Source organism: Pediculus humanus, genomic scaffold (genome assembly GCF_000006295.1).
Source record: "Pediculus humanus corporis 1103172108290 genomic scaffold, whole genome shotgun sequence".
In the NCBI taxonomy this organism is placed as follows: domain Eukaryota; kingdom Metazoa; phylum Arthropoda; class Insecta; order Psocodea; family Pediculidae; genus Pediculus; species Pediculus humanus.
Window position 1 is genome coordinate 1,247,872 of NW_002987859.1, and position 22,586 is coordinate 1,270,457.

The window sequence follows — 22,586 nt, forward strand, 5'->3', positions numbered from 1 at the left end:
TTATATAAAATCGCGACGTGGTACTTGATCGTGTTGTTTTTTTTATTGTTTTTTCCTTTTAAATTTCCGGAAGTTTCTGGGTTTGCTGTCTTCTGCTGTCGCGTAAAATACCAAAAAAAATTACTTTAATAAAAATTTAATTAACATAATAAATGTAGAAATTAATTTTTTTAATTTTGCTGTTGTTATTGTTGCAGGAATTAAATGGCTCAGCTTCGGCTGTTGAAATGGAAACATTTTTACCTGGAGACGGATCAGGTTTAAAAGACGGAAACAGTCAAAAGTAAGTTATAATAAAATTAGTTCATCTAACAGTAATCTTTTTTTTTTTTTCTGTTAAAAACGTTGAAAAAAAAAACCGTCGCCGCCGAATTAAACAATGTTGCGACATAAAATTAGTGTCAGAAACGAGAAAAAAAAATAAAATTGAGAGTGAGAGAGAGAGAGAGAGAGAAAGGGGACGAATAAAAAAATATATAATGGAAAAGAGAGAGAGAGAGAGAGGAAAGAGATGAAGGGTAAAAGCGAAATAACTAAAAATTCATTTTAGTTTTTTTTATTTTTTTATTTTTAGTTATTCTTTAATTTTTTTTTTTTTGTAGTCTAGAAACTTCCACTCGTTTGTTTTTCCCCCTTCTCGAAATTTTTTTTTTTTTTTTTGTTAAGGTTTACTTCCGGGGAAATATATATGTATATATATATATTCGCGGAATTCAAAACTCGAAAAGTGGCAATTATTCGAATGAGTGAGCATTTTCATTTCTTCTGCTTCTCCAGGGGAATTAATTTTCTTTTGTTTTTTTTAAATTTTTTCTTTCTTTTTTTTTCTTTTTTCTTTTCTCTTTTTCCCCCTCTGTCTCTCTCTCTCTCTCTCTTTTTTTATTATTTGCTTGATTTCGTTTTTCGTTTCGTTTCGTTTTTTTTTTTTTTTTACGTCTTTATCACTGGAATTCATATGGAGGTGGAAAGAGGTGTCGTAAAATTCAATTCTTACAAACAAAAAACTTTTTTTTTTTTTTTTTTTTTTTTTTTTTTTTTTTAAATATAAAATTTTAATTCGGGAACGGGGGGAATTCTTTAAAATGGCGACGAAATTCCTGCAGAATTCGAACGAATGAAAAAAAATAATTTTTTAAAATATTTATTTTGTTGTCGTTTATGTCATTTCCGTAATTTTCCCCATTTTCTAAAAAAAAAAAAATTCCAAATGAAATTTGCGTTTTTCGAGCCAAAAATTAAAAAATCCTAAGATTTTAAAGAATAAATTTTTAGCGACCGTTTCATCCGCCATTTTGAATTTTTTTTGTTGATAAGAATTAACTCTTTTTACCGCGTAAATAAGTTTACACGTGTACGCACTTCCGCCGGGCGATTTTAAATTCGATACTTCCGGTTATTTATTTATTTAATCGAAAATAAAAGAAAAAAAAATCGTTTTTCGAAATGAATTGTGTCGTTATTTTTTTAAATTAAAAAAATTTTCGGCGGGAAAAAGTCAAAAAGGTTTTTTCGATTTGACGTCACGGAGTTAAAAAAAAAAAAGAAGGAATATAATGACGTCATATTTGTCTTAAGTAAATACCGTTATTTATTATACGCGATTAGAATGACATTAACCTTTTTTTTTCTTTCTCTCTCTCTCTCTCTTTTTTTTTTTTCCTTATAACGTTATCATCACTGACTATTTACCGTTTTAGAGGGGGGGAGCCGAGGGAAGAAGAGGGGGTTCTTTTTAACTCATTTCGGTGGATTTTTTTTTCGTTGTGAAGGATAAAAATCTCGATTTTGAAATGGAAAGACTGCCAAGTTAAATAATGTCAGGATGTTAGAAAGTAAATCTTGAATTATTTTTAGGTATACAGGTTATCCCTAAAATTTTTATTTCCTTCGGGAAAAGATCTCCCCGAGGATAGGGGGGAGACGCGTCCTCCCTCCTATCCCCTCAACATCGATCACGGGAATATCGACAGTTTCTCAATCGAAAAATTGATTTCGTTTTAACAAACGAGACGAGAACGGATTTGAATGAAAGAAACGAAACGAAAAATTCGCGACAAATCGAAACCTGTGCGGGAAAAAACAAAACGTGACGTAATTATTTCATTTTTAATGTTTACCTTATGACTATTTTTTTTTACACGGATTGTTTTACGTTTAGTCGAACGACGGAAGGCGTGAAAATTTGACCATTATTTTTAATTTTTGAAAGAGGAAAATTCGGTGAAGAAATGTAAGTAAATAACATAAATCATGTTTTGTTTTCTTTTGGAATTTTTGAATGTGATTCGTTTGTACAAAACCGGAAGTGATCGTTTAAAAAAAAAATCCCGTCGCGAATATGAAAACAGTTAACGATATAATTTAATTTTTGTATAATAAATTTACGCGTCATTTTCATCCTTTTTTCACCGGGTTTTTCCAAAGGGAAAATAACAACACCGGTGGCACCGGTGTCGGTGTTGTCGTTGCCGCCGTCAGCACCACCACCACCGCCACCGCCGCCAACATGTTAAAACAATTTTTCCTCTTGTTTTTTTCGCCTTTAATTTCATTATCCATCTCCTCTTCTTCGTCTCTTATTATTCTCTTTTCCGGTTATGTAAATATAATTTCTTTTTTTTTTCTTTTTTTTTTTTTAGAAGGGTGAGAGAGGATGGAGAGCGCATGGTAAAGAAAAAAAAAAAAAAAATTAAACGAAAAAATTTTCATGTTGTGAATTTAAAATTAGTCTTTAAATAAAATATTTGATCTAAAAATGAAAAAAAAAAAGCAAACAATGACGGGGAAAAAGTTTGATTTCCGTGCGGAAGAATACAAAAAAAAAAAAAAAGAAAAAAACTTTTCCGTACTATTTTTTCTTTCGATTTTCCTGGAATTTTTTCTTCTCTCTCCCCCTCTCTCCCTCTCTCTTTCTCTCTCTTTCTTTACACTCTTTTTTTTTCTTTATTCCTTTTATTCTGATACTTTTCACTTTTCTTTCTTTTTTTTTCTTGACAGATTAAGTTATGGTTTCCTTTTTTTTTTTTTTTTATTCCTATGAAAAATATTTTCAAAGTGAGAAGTTTACTCTTTCTCTCTCTTTCTCATTTTTCCTTTTCGTCATTCATTCATTCATTCATTCATTCATTTCGAATTAATTCTTTTGAAATTATTATTATTTTCTTTTTAAAAAGTTTTTCCGTTTTTTTTTAAATAAATGAATGATTGATTTTGGTATTAATGAATTTAAACTGGGGAGAAGAGTTTTCACGATGACGTCACGGGATTTTATCGTCGTTCTCGGCTGTTCTTTGTTTAATCACGTGATTTCTTTTTCAGGTACAAAATAACACCCAAGGACGGTGAAAATGGTAGCAGGTACAAGGATAAAGATTATTGGGATCCTTTCGCCGTGAGAAAAGTCGCGGATCCCACAACGTGAGTTTTTCTTTTTCTTTTTTCTTTTTTTAAAGGGGGATAGGTTGGGGAGTTGGGGAGAGGGGTTGAAGATTGACGCGACAATTTAAAAAAAAAAAAGGAGAGAAAGATTTTACTTTTTTCTTTACATAATTTTTCGTTATGGAAAAAAATTAAATTTTTTTTTGTTTTTTTTTTGGAAAACGTGACGTAATTTTCTCCAGAAAAGAAAATTAAGTTTTTTCCCCTTCCCTCTTCCGACTAGAGGATGGAGGGCATAAAATAATAAAAATGGAAGTGGGGGAGGGAAAGGGGAGGAGGAAAATCATACGCGAAATGAAAATTTTTTACAAAGAAAAAAAAAAAGAGTAAATTTTATTAATTATTTATTTGTTTGTTAGTTTGGATGTTTGTTTGTTTATTTGTTGATTTGTTTGTTTTTTCCACAGTGACTGTGATACGTTAACGCATCTTTTGAAAGCTTCACTCGGTACCGGTATATTGGCAATGCCGGATGCTTTTAGAAATACCGGTTTGACATTAGGGATATTTGCCACAATTTTTGTGGCTTTCCTTTGCACGTATTGTTCGTACCTATTAGTGAGTACTTTTCTTTTTTTATTACGGGTACTCGTTGTCGTACCTTTTTTCTTAAAATATTTTTTCCTTTTTTTCGTTTTTACAGGTTAAATGCGCTCACGTTTTATATCACAGAACGAGAGTGACGTCGATGAGTTTTGCCGAAGTTGCCGAAGCGGCTTTCAATTCCGGACCTAAACCTGTTCAAAAATATGCATCCTTTGCAAAATTTATCATACAGTTCGGATTGTGGCTCACGTATTTTGGAACGTGTAGCGTTTACACGGTCATCATCGGTAAAAATTTTGCTCAGGTACGTGCGTACGTGTGTGTGTGCGAGTTGATTCGCGAGAAAAGAAATATGAAACAAAAAAAAAACGAGATGGTATGGTAAAGGGAGGTAGAAAGAGAGAGTGGGGGAGGGGTAAAAAAGAGTTTTCCAGAATTAAATTAATTATTAAAAAAAAAAAAATTACCTCCGAGGGATGAACGAATATTAAAAAAAAAAATGTGTGCGTTTAAAGTTAAAAAAAAAAAAAAAAAAAAAACGGGAATGTTGGAAAAAATTTTTTTAAGGGTGAGTTAAGGGATGTAAAAATAAACAAATCTTTCATTTTTTTTTTTTTTTTTTTTTTTTCAAAACTAAAATGATAATTATCGAAAGAGTGGGAGAAAGAGAGAGAGAGTATGTGTGTCGGGGAAAAAAAAAATAATGATAATAATAATAATAATTTTTATTTTTTTTTTTGACTTTTTTTTTTGTTCGAATTTTCTTGTGTTTCACAGCTGTCGACTTCTCATGATTTCGAATGGGTTTTACCCTTAAAATTTTTTTCATCCCCCTTAAATTTTTTTTTTCACTCGTTTCTTTAAAAAAAAAAAAAAAAAAAACAAAAAGAACGACGACGACTACGAAGTATGAGTGTGTGCGTGGGTGGGTGGGCGTAAGGGGAAAAAGGGGGGCCTGATTTTTTTTCTCTTCTACCTCAACACATTCGCACATGTGTTTTCAATCTAAATATTAATTCATTTTAATGCAGTAGTTGGGTTCCCCGCCTTTTTCTTTTTGTTTTTAAAAACTCAGGAAGCGGGTGTGGGAGCTGTCGGAGGGTGGTGAAATGCGGGGAGAAGAGGAAGATGGGAATGTGGGTGGTAATGAAAATGAGGGTGGTTAAATCTTTTTTTTTTTTTTTATTACACATTCCCTCTTTCAAATCGAAGGTTTTTTTTTACTATTATTATTATTATTGCTAGAATTTATTAAATTTTTTTTTTGGTTTGTCCAGGTCGTGGATCATCACACTGGAGAAGAATTAGATCAAAGATGGATCATCGGGGGATGTCTCGTTCCGCTCATTTTACTCAGTTGGGTACCCAATTTAAAAAAACTCGCACCCGTTTCGATGGTGGCAAATATTTTCATGGGAGTCGGTTTGGGAATAACTTTTTATTATTTGGTTTGGGATTTGCCACCGATAAGCGAAGTCCCCCAAGTCGGTTCCATCGATAATTTTCCAGTTTTTTTCAGTTTGACCATTTTCGCTATGGAAGCCATCGGAGTGGTGAGTTTTTTTTTTTTTTTTTTTAATTTAATTAATTGATCGTTGTAATTGCCCGATTTTATTTTTTCATTCCTCATTCTCCTTCTCCCCTGGGTCTCTTTGGCCCCCCTCCCTCCTATCCTTCGGTTCCTCTTTTTTTTTTTTTTCTTTTACTTCCCTTTTTTCACGACTAATCACGACGGGTAATTAATTATACGAAACAGAACCGAATGAATTTTTTTCTTTTTTTTTTCTCTTTCTGTAATAATATTAAAATAAATGGCGGCGTCTGCTAGACGCCCCGCTTTATCACTCAACCCTTTTGTTATGATGTATACGACGTTCGAAAGGTGCGTGTGCGTGTGCGAGTAAGGGAAGATGTGGAGGGATGATAGGATGAGCAGAGAAACATTCTGAAAATGGGCCAAAAAAAATTTTTTACTTTTGTATTTTCCACCGGAAGCATTTGGCATCATTCTGTTCGTTATATATATATAAAATCTCTTTTGTAAATGATTTAAAGTTCAAAAGGTCAATTGAAAATTTAATGACGGTCGTGATTTTCGTCGTAGGAGAAACTTTTCAAAATTCGGTAAAATTTAAAACGAAGTAAAACAAAAAAAAAGAAAATTTTTCGTTCTCAAAGAGAAAGGGAGGAAGAGAGGGGAGGGAGGGGATTGAAAAAGAAAAAAGAAAAATAAAGATTAGGGTTGATTTATCAGGTAGCTATTGAAGATTGATTTGCATGGAAAGAATACTTACTTTGTGAGAGGAGGCAGGGAGCAGGAGGGATGAAACGGATGGATAGATGTGTGTGTGTGTGTGGGATGAAAGGGAAGGAAAGAAAAAGGAGGTTAAATCGAAAGTAATATAAAGTATCGGAATGTTGGCAAAAAAAAAAAAAAGGAAAAAAAAGGAAAGAAAAGATGGAAGGAGGGGGAGGGGAGTGTGCAGGGGAGAGAAAAAAAACGTAAAAATAAATTAGAAGACATCAGAAAAAGTTAGAAAAAAAGGTTGTCACTCTCTCTTGGTTGATCGCGTTGTTGAGAAGACGCAGATGCTCAATTTTTTTTTTTTTTTTTTATAACTTTTCTCACCTTTTCTTTTTTCCCTTCTCCTCCTCCTCCTCCTTCTCTTCTCCTCCTTTTTTTATTTTAATTTAAAAAAGAAAAAAATTTTTTTCTTTCTCTCCTTTTTCCTTTGTCTTTCGTATTCTGAGAACAAAAAGGGAACTATAAAAAAATATATATAAACATTATGAGAGAAGCGGGGAAAAATGTCGATCGTGGTTGTTGGTTGTTTGGTTGGTTGACGTAAAGGAAATGATTCGAAAAAGTTTTTTTTTTTTTTTTTTCTAAAGAAGGGAATATTGTCGGTTTTTTTTAAATTGATGGAAAAGGTTTTTTCGAAAAATTAAAAAAAAGAAAAAAAAAAGAGGCAATTTTAAAAGAGAGTAAAAAAAAGGAGGAGGAAGAGGAAGAGGAGGAAAAAGGTGGAAGAAGAAGCGTCGGGGAAATTTTTTTTTTTGTTTTGTTGTTGTTGTTGGTAATCCTGGTGTTTGTAATTGAGTTTAAATCGTTTTATGTCCGCTCTTAACTTATTCCCCGATTGCCTTTTTTTTTTCTCCTCTTCCTCTTCCTTTTTTTTCTTTTCTTTTTCTTTTTTTGTATTTTCCGCATAGAATTTCCATAATTGAGATACGTCTTATTTACAATTGTTGTTTTTATCTCTTTTCAAAAAACGACCTACGACGATTCTCCACTCCTCTCTTTTTTTTCTTTATCAACTTCCTTTAAAAGGAATTATATACTTATTGTCAAAGGTAATTTGTTTGTCATTCTCTTTTACTTATTGTTAAGAAAGAAAAAAAAAACATTTTTTTTTTTTTTTGTATATAAAAGTCTAATTATCGTTTGTTTGTCTGGTTTTTTTTTGTTTGTTTGTTCGACACCGAGAAGTGGTTTTCGTTCGCGTGTCGACACAATGCAGATGTCGAATTTACGACATTTATTTCTTGTTATCAGAAAAGAAAAAAAGCGAACGCGAAAGTCATTATCGTATAATTTTATGATTTTTTTTGCACTCCCTCTTTTTCTTCTTCGTGGCTGATCCTGTTGTTGTTCCTGTTTTTTCGTAAATTTGTTTTGTGCGATGATCGCGAAGGGTTTGAGAAAAGGAGGAGTAAAAAAAAAACTCGTGAAAAGGGGTCGTACGGGGAGAGCAATTAATTGAGTTTAAATTTAGTAAAGAAAAAAAAAATACTTAAAAGAGGAAGAAGAAGAAGAAAAAGTCGAGGGTGGATAACGAAAGGAGGAAAAAAAAGGTGAGAATCGAATCGCCGGAAGTACGAGTAAAAAAAAAAAAATCAAATGGAAAAAAAAAATTTTTTTTTTTTTTCTTTCCAATATTTCATCGAATTCTTAATTTTCCAAGACACTTTCAGTTTTTCTTTTTTTTTTAAAACTAATTATCAAATAACAAATCATCTTTGGATGGGGAAAAAAAAAAAAAAAAAAAAAAGAAGAAAAAAAGAAAATTTTTTTTTGAGGGATTTCGGGGATGCGATGACTAAAGGGAAGAAAAAAGAAAAGAAAAGAAAAAAAAACTGTCATCAAAACTCAGGTAGTGTAAAAGTTGAAAAGAAAAAAAAAAGAAAAAAAATTAAAGAAGAGGGAAAGGAGAGAAAGAGAGGGAGGGGTGGGGGAGATGAAGAAAGAAATTGAGGAGAGGAGGAGGTTCGAACACAATCATTTATCAAGAGAAGGAGTAGGAGGACGAGGACGAGGAGGACAGGGAAATCACAAAGAGAGAGTTTTGAAAATGAAGAGGAGGAGAAGGAGGAGGAGGGGCAAATTGGAAAAGAGTATGAGTTTTTAAAGGGGGGAGGAATAAGGAAGAAGTGACGTCACGATGGGAGAGTGGAAAAGAAGAAGAAAAAGAAAAAAAAAGGCGCTAATTGGGTTGATTTAAAAAAATATTTCCACGACAGATTCTTTATTATTATTATTATTATTATTATTATTAATAAATTTTTTTCAATAATAATTTGTTAGAAAAAATGTTGAAGATTTTTAATTAAAGAAGGGAGGGAGGGAGAGAGGGGAAAAAAAGTAAGAAATAAAAAATAAAAAAAAGACAAACAATACAAGTGAGGGTGGAAAGAGGGATGATGATGAGGAGGAAGAGAAAAAAATAAAAGAAACGGAAAAACACAAAGTGGCGACGGGTGCAAGAACAAAATAGAAAGACGAAAGGGGATAGAGTGTAAGAGAGAGAGAGAGAGAGAGAGAGAAGTAGAGCGAAATAGGTAGAAGGGGGAAAAGGAGAGAGAGAGAAGAGATAAACTAAATAAATTTGTTTAAAATAATCTTATTTGAAAATTTATTTTCCAAATAACGAATTAACGTCAGTTTTTTTCGGGAGGAAGGGGAGGGTGGGGATTACCGGAAAAGGAAAAGAATTAAACGTATACGCGATACCGGAAACACTTTACGAAATCATTTTTTTTTAGATAAATTTTTCCCTCGTTTTCTTTCCTCTCTTTCCTTTCTTTTCTTTCTTGATTTTTTTTTAATTCTTTTCTTTTTTCCAGGTCATGCCGCTGGAGAACAATATGAAGACTCCAACTCATTTCCTTGGAATATGCGGAGTACTCAATCAGGGAATGTCCGGAGTCACGCTCATATATATTTTCCTTGGATTTTTCGGTTATTATAAATTCGGGGAAGATTGTAAATACGGGTCAATTACTTTGAACCTTCCGGTCGAAGACTAGTAAGTCGAGGACAAACGTTTTTATCGAATTTTTTCCAGTTTCCGGAAGCGAATCATTCGTTTCCTTTTTGTACTAAAAATTTTATCGTTTTAGCTGTAGAACGAACGGTCCTGAACGTTTTTTTCGGTTTGTTTTTCCAGCGCTGCCCAAGCCGTTAAAATTCTCATCGCTCTCGCCGTGTTTTGTACTTACGGTCTACAGTTTTACGTTTGCCTTGAAATTACCTGGAACGCAATTAAGGATTATTTTCAAAAAAATCAAAAATTCTGGGAATACGTCGTTCGTACTCTACTCGTTACGTTTTCAGGTACGTATTCTTTCTCTCTCTCTCTATAATTCGTTCTTCTTTTCCCTCTCTCTCCCTCTCTCTATTTTTTTTTCTTTTTTTCTTACCTTTCTTTCTGTCTCTCTGTCCCCCTCTCTGTTCTCTGTCTTCTGTCTTTTCTTTCTTCCTTTCTCTATCTCTGTTTGCCTCTCTCTCTCTCTGTAATTTTTTCTTTCTTTCTATTTTTCTCCTATCTTTCTCTCTCTCTAATTTCTTCTTCCTTTCTTTATCTCTTATTCTCCTATCTTTCTCTCTGTCTCTATTTCTTTCTTCTTCTTTTCTCTTTCCATCTCTCTCTCTCTCTCTCTCTTTCTTTCTCTTTCCGTAGAATTTAACTTAAAAAAATTTTTTTTGTTTCAGTCGTTCTTGCCATAATTGTACCAACGATAAGTCCGTTCATCGGTCTCATCGGAGCCTTTTGTTTTTCAATTCTCGGTCTCATATGCCCCTGCGTCATCGAAGTGATAACATATTGGGACGATCTCGGAAAAGGAAAATGGATAATATGGAAAAATTTACTCATAGGTTTTTTCGGAGTTTTAGCTCTCGTTTTTGGAACGTACACGAGCATATTGGACATAGCGTCCCTCTACGCTCCATCATCGGATGTCGTCGAACCGATGTCGGATTTTGGAAACGTTACGGAAAGTTTTAATTCTACTACTCCGTCGTGGTAGAAAAAAAATTTTTTTTTTTTTTTTTTTTTTTTTTTAGAAAATATTTCGAAAGAATGTAAAAAAAAAATATTAAAAAAAAAATGTCGGGAGGGAATCATCAAATGAAAATCGAAACGGTGACGTTCCCCGTTTCGAGTAGCATAAATATATACAATTTGGACGAACGGATATAAAAGCCCGTTCGTCATCAAATCACTGCGCTCACTCACACACTTATCAATTGGAACGTTTTTTTTTAAAAAAAAAAAAAACAAACGTAACCGAAGAAGGGGGGAGGGAAAGAGAGAAAGAGAGAGGAAAAAAATTTGAAGAATTTATAAAAAAAAAAAATTTCAAAAAAAAAAAAAACGTATTGGAAAAAAATTTTGGAGACTGGAAAAGAAAAACCAAAAAAACAGAAAAATAACGAATTTTTTTTTTTAAATTTAACGCAGCGTTACGAACGCGACGTTCGCTTTATTTTATTTTATTTTTTTCAAAATCTAAATCCGTCCATTTGTTCTCCTCCGTTTGTTGCCCATTTCCATTGCCCATTTGCAAGCCATTCGTTCGTTCGTTCCTTTTTTTTTTTTTTAAAAAAAAAAATCTGCATTTTAAAAAACAAATTAATAGTCATAGTAATAATAAGAATAATAATAATAATTTTTTCCAGTTCGATTCGAACGTGCCTTTTTTTTCCGTGCCTGTAAGCCGTTCGTTCATTCCGCCATTCCCCCCTCCACCCCAATATCGCGGTTCGATTTCATACGTAGAAGAACCGATTGATGTACGTTCATGTAATTGACGGAAACGAGACGATCATTCTTCGATGACAATCCATTTCATGACGTCATCGGGTTCGCGCTAAGAATTTTTTTTTTTTAATTCACTCGTGCCTAATAAATCGAATCAAACCTCGCTGAAAAAAAGAAAAAATTAAATTAAATTAAAATTAACGAATTTTAATTATCATTATTGTTATTATTATTATTAATTATGTACAGATTTTATAAATAAATATATTATTACGATGACGTAATAAAAAATTAATTGCCTTTTTTCTCGCCAGGGGAGGAGAAAAGGCGGGAATGAGCGGAATAGGGTTCAGTTTCGGGTTTGTTGGTCGTTTATTTGTGATTTTTTTTTATTATTTTCTCTCCCCAGGAAATTATAGTGAAAAAAGTAAGTTTTTTTTTTAAATATACACCCACGCGATGAGTACGTATTTTAAATTTATCATTATTGTCATTTATTATTATTTTATTTTTTAAATAAAAAAAAGTTTTATTTTTTAATTTGGTTTTTTTTTTTTGTTTCTCCATATATATTTCATTAGTTAGTGAATCTAGTTTATTGTGATGTTATAGTTTATAGTTTATAGTTTTTTTATAGTAGTTTATGTTTAAGTTTACAAATGTTCAATGGTTTGTGTGATAAAAAGAAGCTTGGGCTATAAAATACACCTCAAAAGATGCCTCAGTACACATTTGACTACTACTGGTAAGTACTTCATTTTAATATTTGAATTTCACTTGTAAAAGTGTTAGGCTAACAAAGAAATGGTGCCAAAATACCCAAAAATAACAAAAAAGTTGACAAATTTTACAATTATTTGGTTAATTATAAGTGGTTGGACTGGTTATCTATTACATTTCATCATAAAAAACAAGATGGTGGAGTAGTTTAATGAAAATTTCTGTTAATTATTGATTGATTGATTTGATATATTGATTCAGTGTATAAATTTCTATACTCTGTATACTGATTGTTGGTTGTTTTAGGCCTTTTATTGAGTTAGTTGGGTCTCATTACAACATACTTTATCATAGAAATAGTGTAATATTAAGTCTGTATCAAAATCAGGAAAAATTAGTATAAGGAATTGTAAAAAGGTACAACAGACTCTTTCTTAACCAGATTCCATTTAATAATTGTACATTTCTTGACCTGATTATAAGTAATTGAAGATAAATATCTCTGTGGTGGCTAAAAAAGTGGTAGTTTAGTAAAAATACTTGTAATTAAGTAATGTATTGTGTCATATGGATGTAAAATCTCTGTACACCTGATTGTAAGTGTAAATCCACTAATTGTAAGGTTATTAGTTCTTAAATTAGTTTGTTTTAATGCAACATAGTCTAATGCTACTTATAAATGTGTATCAAAATCAAAAAAAACTGGTGGCCTAAATAATGATTGATTTTAGTGTAAGTAATTATGAGAAGGCACAGTGGACTCCATTTAATAATTGTACATCCCTTGAGCTGATTATAAGTAGTTGAGCTAAATACTCATGTGGTAGTTTATTGTTATTGTATATGGCTAAAAAAGGTGGTAGTTTATTACTGAAAATATTTGTAATTAAGTAATTTATTGTGTCAGGTGGATATAGAATCTCTGTACTCTTGATTGTAAGTGTAAATCCACTAATTGTAAGGTTATATCAACCTTTCTCTTAAATTAGTTTGTTTTAATGCAACATAGTCTAATGCTACTTATAAATGTGTATCAAAATCAGGGAAAACTAGTGACCTAAATAATGATTGATTTTAGTGTAAGGAATAATGAGAAGGCACAGTGGACCCCATTTAGTAATTGTACTTCTCTTTAGCTGATTATAAGTAGTTGAGGGGTAAATACCCTGTGGTGGCTAAAAAAGGTGGTAGTTTAATACTAAAAATACTTGTAATTAATTAATTTATAGTAATAGGTGGATGTATAACCTTTGTACACCTGTTTTAAGTGTGAATCTATTGATTGTACATTACTTTAACTCCTTACCTTAAGGTAGTTTGTTTTAATGTAACATGGTTTATCATAGTGTAATGCTACTTTTAAATCTGTATCAAAATCAGGAAAGACTAGTGACCTAAATAATGATTGATTTTAGTGTAAGCAATGATGAAAAGGTATAACAGACTTCATGTAATAATTTTACATTTCTTGAGCTGATTATAAGTAGTTGAGGGGTAAATACTCCTGTGGTGGCTAAAAAGGTGGTAGTTTAATACTAAAAATACTTGTAATTAATTAATTTATTGTGTCAGGTGTATGTATAACCTTAGTACTCCATTTTTAAGTGTGAATCTATTGATTGTTCATTACTTTAACTCTTTTATTAGGGTAGTTTGTTTTATTATAACATATTTTGCCATATGTTTAATGTAAATTCCCTTTTAATTTCATTTAAGATTAGAAAAATTCTGAACTGCCTTCAGATTACAAAAGTTTATAGGTACATAATTGTAATTTGTATACTATAATTATATAATAGTTATGTATACTATAATTGTATTGTATTGTATTTGTATACTGTGTGCATACATTAAGGATGGAATGCATGAGGGAAAATTATGAAATGGGGTAATAGCAGAAAAATTAGGTATTGAAATGGTTCTGAAGAAAAAGTTATAAAAAAACTGGTTAGGAAAAAGTATATGATAACTGATTGATAATTTTAATAGAGCAAAATGAGAACAAGATAAAGACAGAACCAAGGTGGTCTCAGTGAAACTTATAAGAGTGGTTGTGATGTCAGGTTATAACAAGACAAACTCTGTTTAGGCATGCAGCATCATTGATATTCAGGCATTTATTCCTTAGGGATAGGCGGGTAGAAACCTTAAATAAATGTTAAAAAGCTCCGTCAAACATTAAGACGATTCGACGTGATTACGAAATGAAAATAATAATAATAATAATAATAATTTGTTTAAGTCACGAGTGTAGATTCGTGTGGTTGCAGATGTTTTGAAAAGAATCCAAGAATTTAACTTTTAATAGCATTTCATTTAATTTTATAAAGGAAAAAGGAAAAACTGAAAGGGTTGTTACAAGAAGGAAAGAAAAGGAAATAGAAGAAAAAATAAACGAATTTCTTTTCTTTTTTTTTTTTTAATTTTTATAACAATTAAGGAAGTTAAAATTTAACCGCGGCATCGCCCATGACGAACGCGAACGAACGTGTCGAAGGGGATGATGATTGAGTAAGGGATGAGGAGAAAGGGGGAGGGGTACTAATGAATATCTGTGTAATTTCATAACCATACATTAAAATTTATTTTTCCCTTAGTTTCCCGCCGGATGTGAAAAAAAAAGAAATTTTCGATTGTTTTTTTTTTCTTCCGTTAAATTTTTTAAAACGTTTTCCTACGAACGTACAGGACGAACGGGACGAACGTGGCGAACGGAAATAATTATTTAATTAAATTTTAATTTTTTACAACCGTTCTTTGTTTTTCTTACTATCAAATATTGAATTTTCTTCTTCTTCTTTTATCAAACGTCGTGATGGTGTTGGTGGTGGTGGTGGCGGTGGTGGTAGTGGAGCAGGAGGAGGGGGTAAAACGGAAAACGAAATGAAATCCATATTATATGAATATATAATTCAAAAAGGCCAAAATTGAAAACAATGAAAACCAAAATTTTGATAATTTAAGTTATCATTCATTTTAAAAGGGAGATTTAATTAAGAATAGATACACGCACTCACACGCACGTACGCACGTACACACATCGGAAAATGGATTTGAATGAAAAAGGGTTAAGGGAATAAAAAGAAAAGGATTTAAATAAGTGTGTGAATGTGTGTGAGAGTGAGAGAGAAAGAAAAAGGAAAAGGCCGGTCGACACTTTGGGTAAAAGGTTTTTTAATAAAACGATATAAACCATTTAAGGTGATTTTCCATTTTCTTCAAGTTCCATTTTCTATTTAATTCCACGTTAAGACTTTTATTTCCTTTGGGGATTTTCATTTTTCAAGCCAATTAAATCATTTTCAAATCTTTTTGTTTTTTTTTTTTTTTTTATCAAATAAAACTTGTTTAAATACGTAATAATGATAATAATAATAAAGTTAATAAAATTTATAACACATTTGATTTATTTAAGTGAAAAAAAAGAAAGAGAGAGTGAGAGAGAGAAAATAAACCGGAAATTGCGTTTAAAAAAAAAAAACTTTTTTAATATTCATTAAAACGTTTAATGAAAAAAAAAAAAAAAAATCAAAACTTAAAAACTTTTGGCTCGAGGGTTTTTTTTTTTTTTTTTAAGCAGAAGACGAAAATTTAAAAAAAAATGATGATGATGATGATGATAATAACAATAACGATTATTTGAAAAGAAACAAAAGTTAAACACAAAAAAAAAAAAATTATAGTCGATTTGAAATTAACGAGACTGGAGAAAAACGACTAGAGTTAAATAAAAAAATGTAGTAAGGAGTAGGAAAGGGGGAGGGGGAGGGAGAAGGAGGTTTTTTTTCTTCCCCATTTTCCCAAAGGACTCATTTCCTTTTACGGTTTGTTTAATTTCAACTTCTTCGAGCGAGGCAACCGAAAAAAAAAATCTCGGTGTTACCTTACCAAAGATTTTTATTTTTAAAAATTTTCCAGCAGGAATTTTTCGTCCAGTGACGTGATAAGATTTACAATCGTGACGTCACGAAAATGAATTTATTAATAATTATCATTATTATTATCGTGGATAATTCGAAAAAAAAATTTAATAAAAACGCGGTCGTTAGAAAAAATTTTTAACGTTTAAATTTTTGATTTTTTAAAACAATTTCGTTCCCCGAAAAAGGTAAAAAAAAAAAAAGTAAAAAAGTTTCGGAAAAGAGGGAGAGGGGGGAGAGAGAAAGAGAAAAAGGTTAAAAAAAATCTCTCTCTTGAGACTTGTAAGAAATAAAAAAAAAAAAAAAAAAAAAAAAAAAAAAAAAACTTTAATGGCATTCGAATGAATATTCATGACCCTATAAAAAGCGGTTAGAAAAAAAAAGAAGGGAAAATGGGAAAAAAATCGCCTTTTATTTGTTAATGTAACCGTTGACTAAACCCTAATAATAATAATAATAATAATAACATTTTGAATAATTTTTGCTAAGAATTTTAATTGCAAAAAAAAAAAAGGAAAAAAACTTCATCTTTAACCGTTCACCATCCAGCATCCAGCATCCAGCATCTTCCTCATCCTCCTTTAAAATATCGACTCAACGTTTTGAATTTTTAAATAGCAATAAAATCGAATCCAATTTTTTCTTTTTTTTCAAATCTCCTTCTCCTTCCTCCTTCTTCCTTCCTTCTTTTTTCTTTACCGCCACCATTTTGATTTTTTTTTTTTTACAAAAGAGTGGGAAGTTAATTAAAAAAAAAAAAAGAAAAATGTCTTCTGCTTTAATTAATATTTATTTATTTATTGTTATTATAAAAAAACATTTTACAAATTGATGAAAAATATTACAAATAATAATAATAATTAATACTAAAGTTTATTTTCTCTCGCGATTCACTCAGAAAAAAAAAAAGGAAAATTTTCATTTTTCAAGTGGGGCATAATTGAGAAGCTTCTCGATTAAATCCACGTGACCAAGAAGCATTCTTCTGCAGCAATACCTCTTCAATCCAAGCGCGTCCAATGCATCTCTGCAATGTAAAAATTAAATAAAAATAAAAACGTCATTATTTCCATGTTATGAGAGAGAGAGAGAGAGAGAAAGAGAGTCAGTGACGAAAAAAAAAATCGGTCGGAGATCACGGCGGACAATTTAAGAAAAAAAAAAAAATTTGTTTGTTTGTTTGCTAGCAGCACAATAAATTATTTCTTTCGCACGACGTTTGACGCGCGTATAAAAACCCGGGAGTCGTTTGAGTGCTTTCGAATCTTCTCATGGCTTCCCGGATTTCTCCGGGCGATATCGGACTCCTGTGTTCCATTTGTTTGTTGACCGGAGTTCGTCCGACCGTGAGCAAACTGGGTCCCCAATCTCGGTCCCACGCGGAATCCTTCGACTGCGAATCTTTCCTCACTAAAAATGCCAGATCCACGATTTCTCCGACTATTTCGTACGCGAAATAAGCCATGACGTCGCACGTTTCGTTCGTCACGCTCGGATTGTGATCGATTTTTCCGAGCCATTCTCGAAATTTCGAATTGTACGACGTGAAAAATTTACCGTGTCCGAATGACACTTGTCGAGCTTTGGCAAATTCCATGTATTTGTTTTTGTCCAAATTTCTCGCCATCAAATCCGCACGGATTTTCCTTTGAAGGTACGCGTCGTCCGGTTCTTCTTCGAGCGGATCAAACATCGGATCTATCAATTGTAAAAAATCCAAACATTTTTTCAACCTTTCCGACGCCGCGTTTTTCGGCCACATTTCTTCTCCCATGCATCCCATCTTGAACGTCATACCCATTTTTTTCTTTTGCAAATACTTGACGAACCTTTTCAATTTGATCGGTTTCTTACGGAGCAAAAATAAAAAATGTTCGAGAGTCGGTTTGTTCGACTCTTGCATTTGTGCCACGTTGAGAACGTTTCTCCACAGGCACGTCATTTGCTGCACGAGAATGCTTTCGATGAGTTGCGCGGATGACACGAGAGGTTCGGACACGTCTCCGAACCCGTGCATCATTAATTGTATTTCTTTGACGTAAGAAATTCCGTCTTGCGAGGATGAAAAACCCGCGTGAGCCATGGTCTCCGATGCTTACCCTTCTGTATATTCTGCTTGCAACAATCCTAAGTAGGCTTCCCACTTGTTTCCGATGACTTTCCCGCACGTGAAACACCTGATGGGTATTATCATTCTGTCGTATTATCAATACCTGAAAAAAAAAAAAATTTAATGATGAATTTTTTTCTCTCTCTCTCTCTCTCTCTTTTGAAATCATGACCGTTTTTCATTTTAAAAATAAATTACCCGGGGGCGGATCAGACATTAAAATGATAATAATAATAATTTTTGAAGACTGAAATAAACAAATCGAAATTAGTAAAGAAAAAAAATAAAAAATAAAAAGGAAATGCTGTTGTAAAACGTTTAAAAAACAATAAAAAGGAAAAGGGGAGGAGGGGGGCAAAAAGGGATCCGCCTGTACCGCCTTATTTTTTTTTTGTTTTCAATCATTTAAAAACAAACGTAAAATAAACACGTAAAATAATATGAAAACAAACTTTTTCAAAGGGCCGCCGGTAAAAAAATATCCAGATTTTGTGTTGTTAAAATTTTGATATTCACGTCTACTACCGCCACGTTCGTTCGTTCTTTGTTTAGCTAATGATTCATAAATATTTTCGAGACTCAAAAGTGGTTTTCTCATATGATTAACTTCTTCTTCTCCTTCTCCTTTTTGGATGATACCGTAGGCTTGCGATTTAGGGCTTTTGAACGTGTCGCAGTGAGAAATTTCCGGAATCATTTCGACATCTTGGAACGTTTCCGCCGGTTTTTCTATTATTTCAACGTCCACGTCAAAACAAGCAACGAATTCATTTTTCGAATTCATTTCTTCCGCTTTGTTTCCCTCGGACTTTTTCCCGAAATGAAAATTGTTCGGTAGAGTTTGATTTAGTTTAACGTGTTCGATTTTTTTTTTCTTTTTGACTCGAGTATTATCAGGGGTAGAGATTTGAACGGTTTCCGCGGATGAATCGATTATCAATTCCGTCGCCACGTCAATACCCACCCACTGTTCGCTAATGACGTTCGCGATGAGCTTATGAGGCAAATCGGGATACGTGAGACGAATCACGACTTCGATGTCTTTTTGAAGAAGAACGAAATCCGTAAATCTATTATAGCTGAGGAGGTTGTTGTTAGTGTCGCCTACTATGAGTATAACCCAATGGTGTTCTCCCGCCGTGTTCTTTTTCCTGATGTCGTCGGCATTTAAAAGCGTCACTCTTACGTTTGCTCTATGTACATTATTCGGTCCTGATTGCATAAGATTCGCGGTTAGTCCATACTTAGGAAGATGTTCTACGGCTTCTTGCAAGTGGTTACCAAATGGCGGAGCTCGATTTATTATTCCTTCTAAATCTCTAGGATTTGAATTTTTTATCACCGTAAAACTCGTCTTACCGCACGCCGCTAACAGCGTGCCTAAAGTCGGACCGATTCTGTCTAATTGTCGTGAAAGATAAGGCGAATCTTCCCACAGTTTCGAATGAAGGCATTTCGCAAGGATAGTAGTGTTCAAGATGGATTTGTGATGAGGTTTTTTCGATAGAAATTCGGACAAGCATTTGGCCAGACGTTCTGCTATTTTCACAATACGAACGGATTCCTGATACAAAGCCGGATCCTGAATGTGCAAACATCCCAAACATGCCTGTATCAAGCAGTTGACTTTCATTCCTCTCGTCTTTATCTTTCCCGTCATAGGAAACCGAATGTGATCCCGATTTTTATTCCTGTTTAATTCGTTTAATGTTTTTCTTTCGTTCACACGCAATTGAACTTCGCAAAATTCGTGAGCTTCGCACAGCGACGAAAGTATTTCGTCCATCGTTTCCGTTCCTTTTATTTGAAGGAAAATTTTAAAAGTTTCGAAAGACAAGTAGAAATGAGACATTAGCCTGCCGTGAGCTGTCGGAGATATATCCATTCCGTTATCGCTGACTTCAATTAATTCCGCTTTTTTCAAACCGTTAATTTCTTTTAAACACATAAGTTCTAAACCTTTTTCAATTTTAAAACGATTTCCGCTGGGATCGAGTCCGTAATATTTTGGATTTTTCATGGCTCGAACGTATAGGAACGTGTTGCAAATCCATTCCATGGCGACGCTCAAATCTGTGATCGTGTACAAAACGATTTCCGAATTTAGATATTCTGGTAAATGAAGATGCAAACTGCTTTCAATAACTTCTTTGCTCTCGAGCATTTTTTCATATTTTCCGACCGTATCATTTTTTGTCATTATTATGGCTATTGCGGTTGTGTCGAACTGAGGTCGACCGGCTCTTCCGATCATTTGAAGAATAGAACTTTCCGGATACTCTTCTAATCGACCTGCTTTGTATTGCTTTGTAGATTTTATTACTACTAAATGAGCTGGTAGATTGACGCCCATTGCCAATGTGCTTGTAGCGACTAAAATCGGTAAACTTCCTGACGCAAACAAATTTTGAACGTGATGTCTATCCTCACTGGTCACGCCCGCGTGATGGTATCCAATACCGCACAAAATTAATTCTCTTAATTTATTGTCGGTTATAAAAGCGGCTCCATCGCTTAGATTTTCCAATTGAGTTTGAGTAAAATGAAAAGTTAATTGTTCTGATAGAATTTTTGCAGTTTGAAGCACGCTTTTCCGAGTGCTGCAAAACACTAAACTGGGTTTCCCATTGGAATAATCAAGGATGACGGTTTTAAGCTTGTAGGAAAGTTGTATGTCGAATAAAAAGTCACTTTGTTTGGGAGGTTGATAATAGCCTTTGACTATTTTTTGCAATTGAACAGGTCTGACATCATTTCCAAATTTAAAAAAATCAGCTGGAGAATCTTTCGATCCCAACCACAAAGCTAAATCTTCAACATTATAAATTGTGGCAGAAATTGCGACAAACCTCACAGGTTCCAATTTTAATACTTTTGATACTGTTTTCATTCTGCACACAATCGCTTCTAGAACTGGTCCTCTTTTAAAATCTCCCAACAAATGAACTTCATCTATTAGAAATAATTTTACCAACTGCACCAATCCTGCATTGTCTCTCCACTTTCTAGTTAGCGAATCCCATTTTTCAGGAGTTGTTATTATTAAATTATAACCGACAAGATCAAAATAATCACCTCCATCACCTGTAACTTCAATGCAAGAAATTCCCAAACAACGAAATTTAGGTTCCCAATCATTAAATCTTTCATTGCACAAAGCTTTAACGGGGCACACATAAACAACTTTAAAATCATTATTGAAATTAGTTTTTTCGAAATTCATCAAAAGCTTTACAATTGCTAATTCTAAAATGACTGTTTTTCCTGAACCTGTTGGAGCTGTTATAACTAAAGAATTTTTCTTGTTAAAAATATGAGAAAGCGTTTGAGTCTGAATGGAATTAAATGAAGAGTATGATTGAAAAATTTGTCTGTATTTAAGTGGTAGATCTTCTAGGGTGCTATAATTGAGTGGCTGAAACTCCATGAGTGTAGCCTAATGAATGAAAATAATTAATAAAAATAACTGAATTTTATGCTACTTTAAATTATAATAATACTTAATTAAAAATATTACAATAATAACATAATTCTCATAACATAATTGAATGACAGACGCAGTCGAGTAACCAAAAACGGTTACTCCATTTTTCTTTTTTTTAAGTAGAATACATAATATTATTACAATTAGTTCGTTATTATTAGTTCGAATTAAAGTATTAAATAATATATACGAAAATATTACAACATAAAAGTAGAAAAACGTGAATTAAATAATTCATAACCTCATCACGACCCGGATTATTAACATGAGCTTTTTTTTTTGTTAAAGTTTTAACGTTAAATTAATTTATATTTGTGTTTTAATAACGTCAACTTACATAAATTTTTTTCTCTAAAAACTTTTATTTAAATAGTTTCTTGCAATTTAAATAATTAATAATAATTATATCGCTAAACAATAAACTCAATGTCAAGTTGAAATTGAAAAACTTAAGTAAAACAAGTAGTGGTAAATTCAAAGCATTGCATAATTAATCAGGTTTGCCAACTTGTAAATAAAAAATTTTTTTAACGAACGTTACACGTTGTGACGTCATTCAAACATTAATATTTAAACTCAATTTTAAACGATTGTATTTGAATTCAAAAAATAATTACGAAATTATTATTTATTTACTTGTTAAGGAAATAGTGGGGGGGAGGGGGGAAAAATTAAATAATATACCATTGTATCCATGTATTTATTATTATTTATAATAATTACTGACACCACAAAATTAAAAAAAAAAAAAAACAAAATTAAATTAAATTGATAATTGTAAATGCAATCAGATTCATTTAGCACATATACAGGTTTACAATATTCAAAAGCCATTTTCTATTTTCTTTTTTTTCTTCTATTTAAATAAATACTATTTAAAATATTACAAGCAACAACCACAATAATAATAATAATAATAATAATAATAAAATAATTAATAAATAAATTCTCATTTAAATTCTATTTTTGAAAAAATAATTTTTAATAATTAACATAATAAAAATTAAAATTGAATGCTTTTATATCAATATAAAGTCTTAAAAATCATTTATTTAGAATGATTCGTTCGCTGATTGTTTTGTATTAATTAATAATAATAATAATAATAATTCGTAAACTTTTTAATTTTAAATATAAAATCAAAAAATTTTTTTTAACAATATACACACGAAAAACCGATAATTCTTTTTTAATTTTAACAATTAATTCAATATTAAAGCATAAAAATGATTGATAAAGTAATTATTATACGTTTATTTATTTTTTTTGATTTAAAAAAATCAAATAATGATAATAATAATGCACTACGTAAATCATTATTTTCG

General features: G+C 32.0%; 3 protein-coding genes across 3 annotated transcripts; 1 reads left to right on the top strand and 2 right to left on the bottom strand.

Annotated features, from left to right (window-relative positions):
* Positions 1-227: 227 nt before the first annotated feature.
* Positions 228-10,293, top strand: Phum_PHUM540490 (proton-coupled amino acid transporter, putative; the record flags this gene model as incomplete). The annotated part of the gene is made up of 9 exons (XM_002431629.1): positions 228-258; positions 3,239-3,242; positions 3,319-3,417; positions 3,846-3,996; positions 4,082-4,288; positions 5,262-5,537; positions 9,109-9,290; positions 9,432-9,598; positions 9,977-10,293. 9 exons carry the CDS (start codon positions 228-230, stop codon positions 10,291-10,293), a joined length of 1,434 nt encoding a protein of 477 aa, XP_002431674.1.
* Positions 10,294-16,585: 6,292 nt separating this feature from the next.
* Phum_PHUM540500 (transcription initiation factor supt3, putative) lies at positions 16,586-17,750 on the bottom strand (the record flags this gene model as incomplete). Its single annotated transcript, XM_002431630.1, has 2 exons — positions 16,586-16,694; positions 16,906-17,750. 2 exons carry the CDS (start codon positions 17,748-17,750, stop codon positions 16,586-16,588), a joined length of 954 nt encoding a protein of 317 aa, XP_002431675.1.
* Positions 17,751-17,762: 12 nt separating this feature from the next.
* Positions 17,763-21,204, bottom strand: Phum_PHUM540510 (ATP-dependent DNA helicase MER3, putative; the record flags this gene model as incomplete). The annotated part of the gene is made up of 2 exons (XM_002431631.1): positions 17,763-17,844; positions 18,230-21,204. 2 exons carry the CDS (start codon positions 21,202-21,204, stop codon positions 17,763-17,765), a joined length of 3,057 nt encoding a protein of 1,018 aa, XP_002431676.1.
* Positions 21,205-22,586: the final 1,382 nt, after the last annotated feature.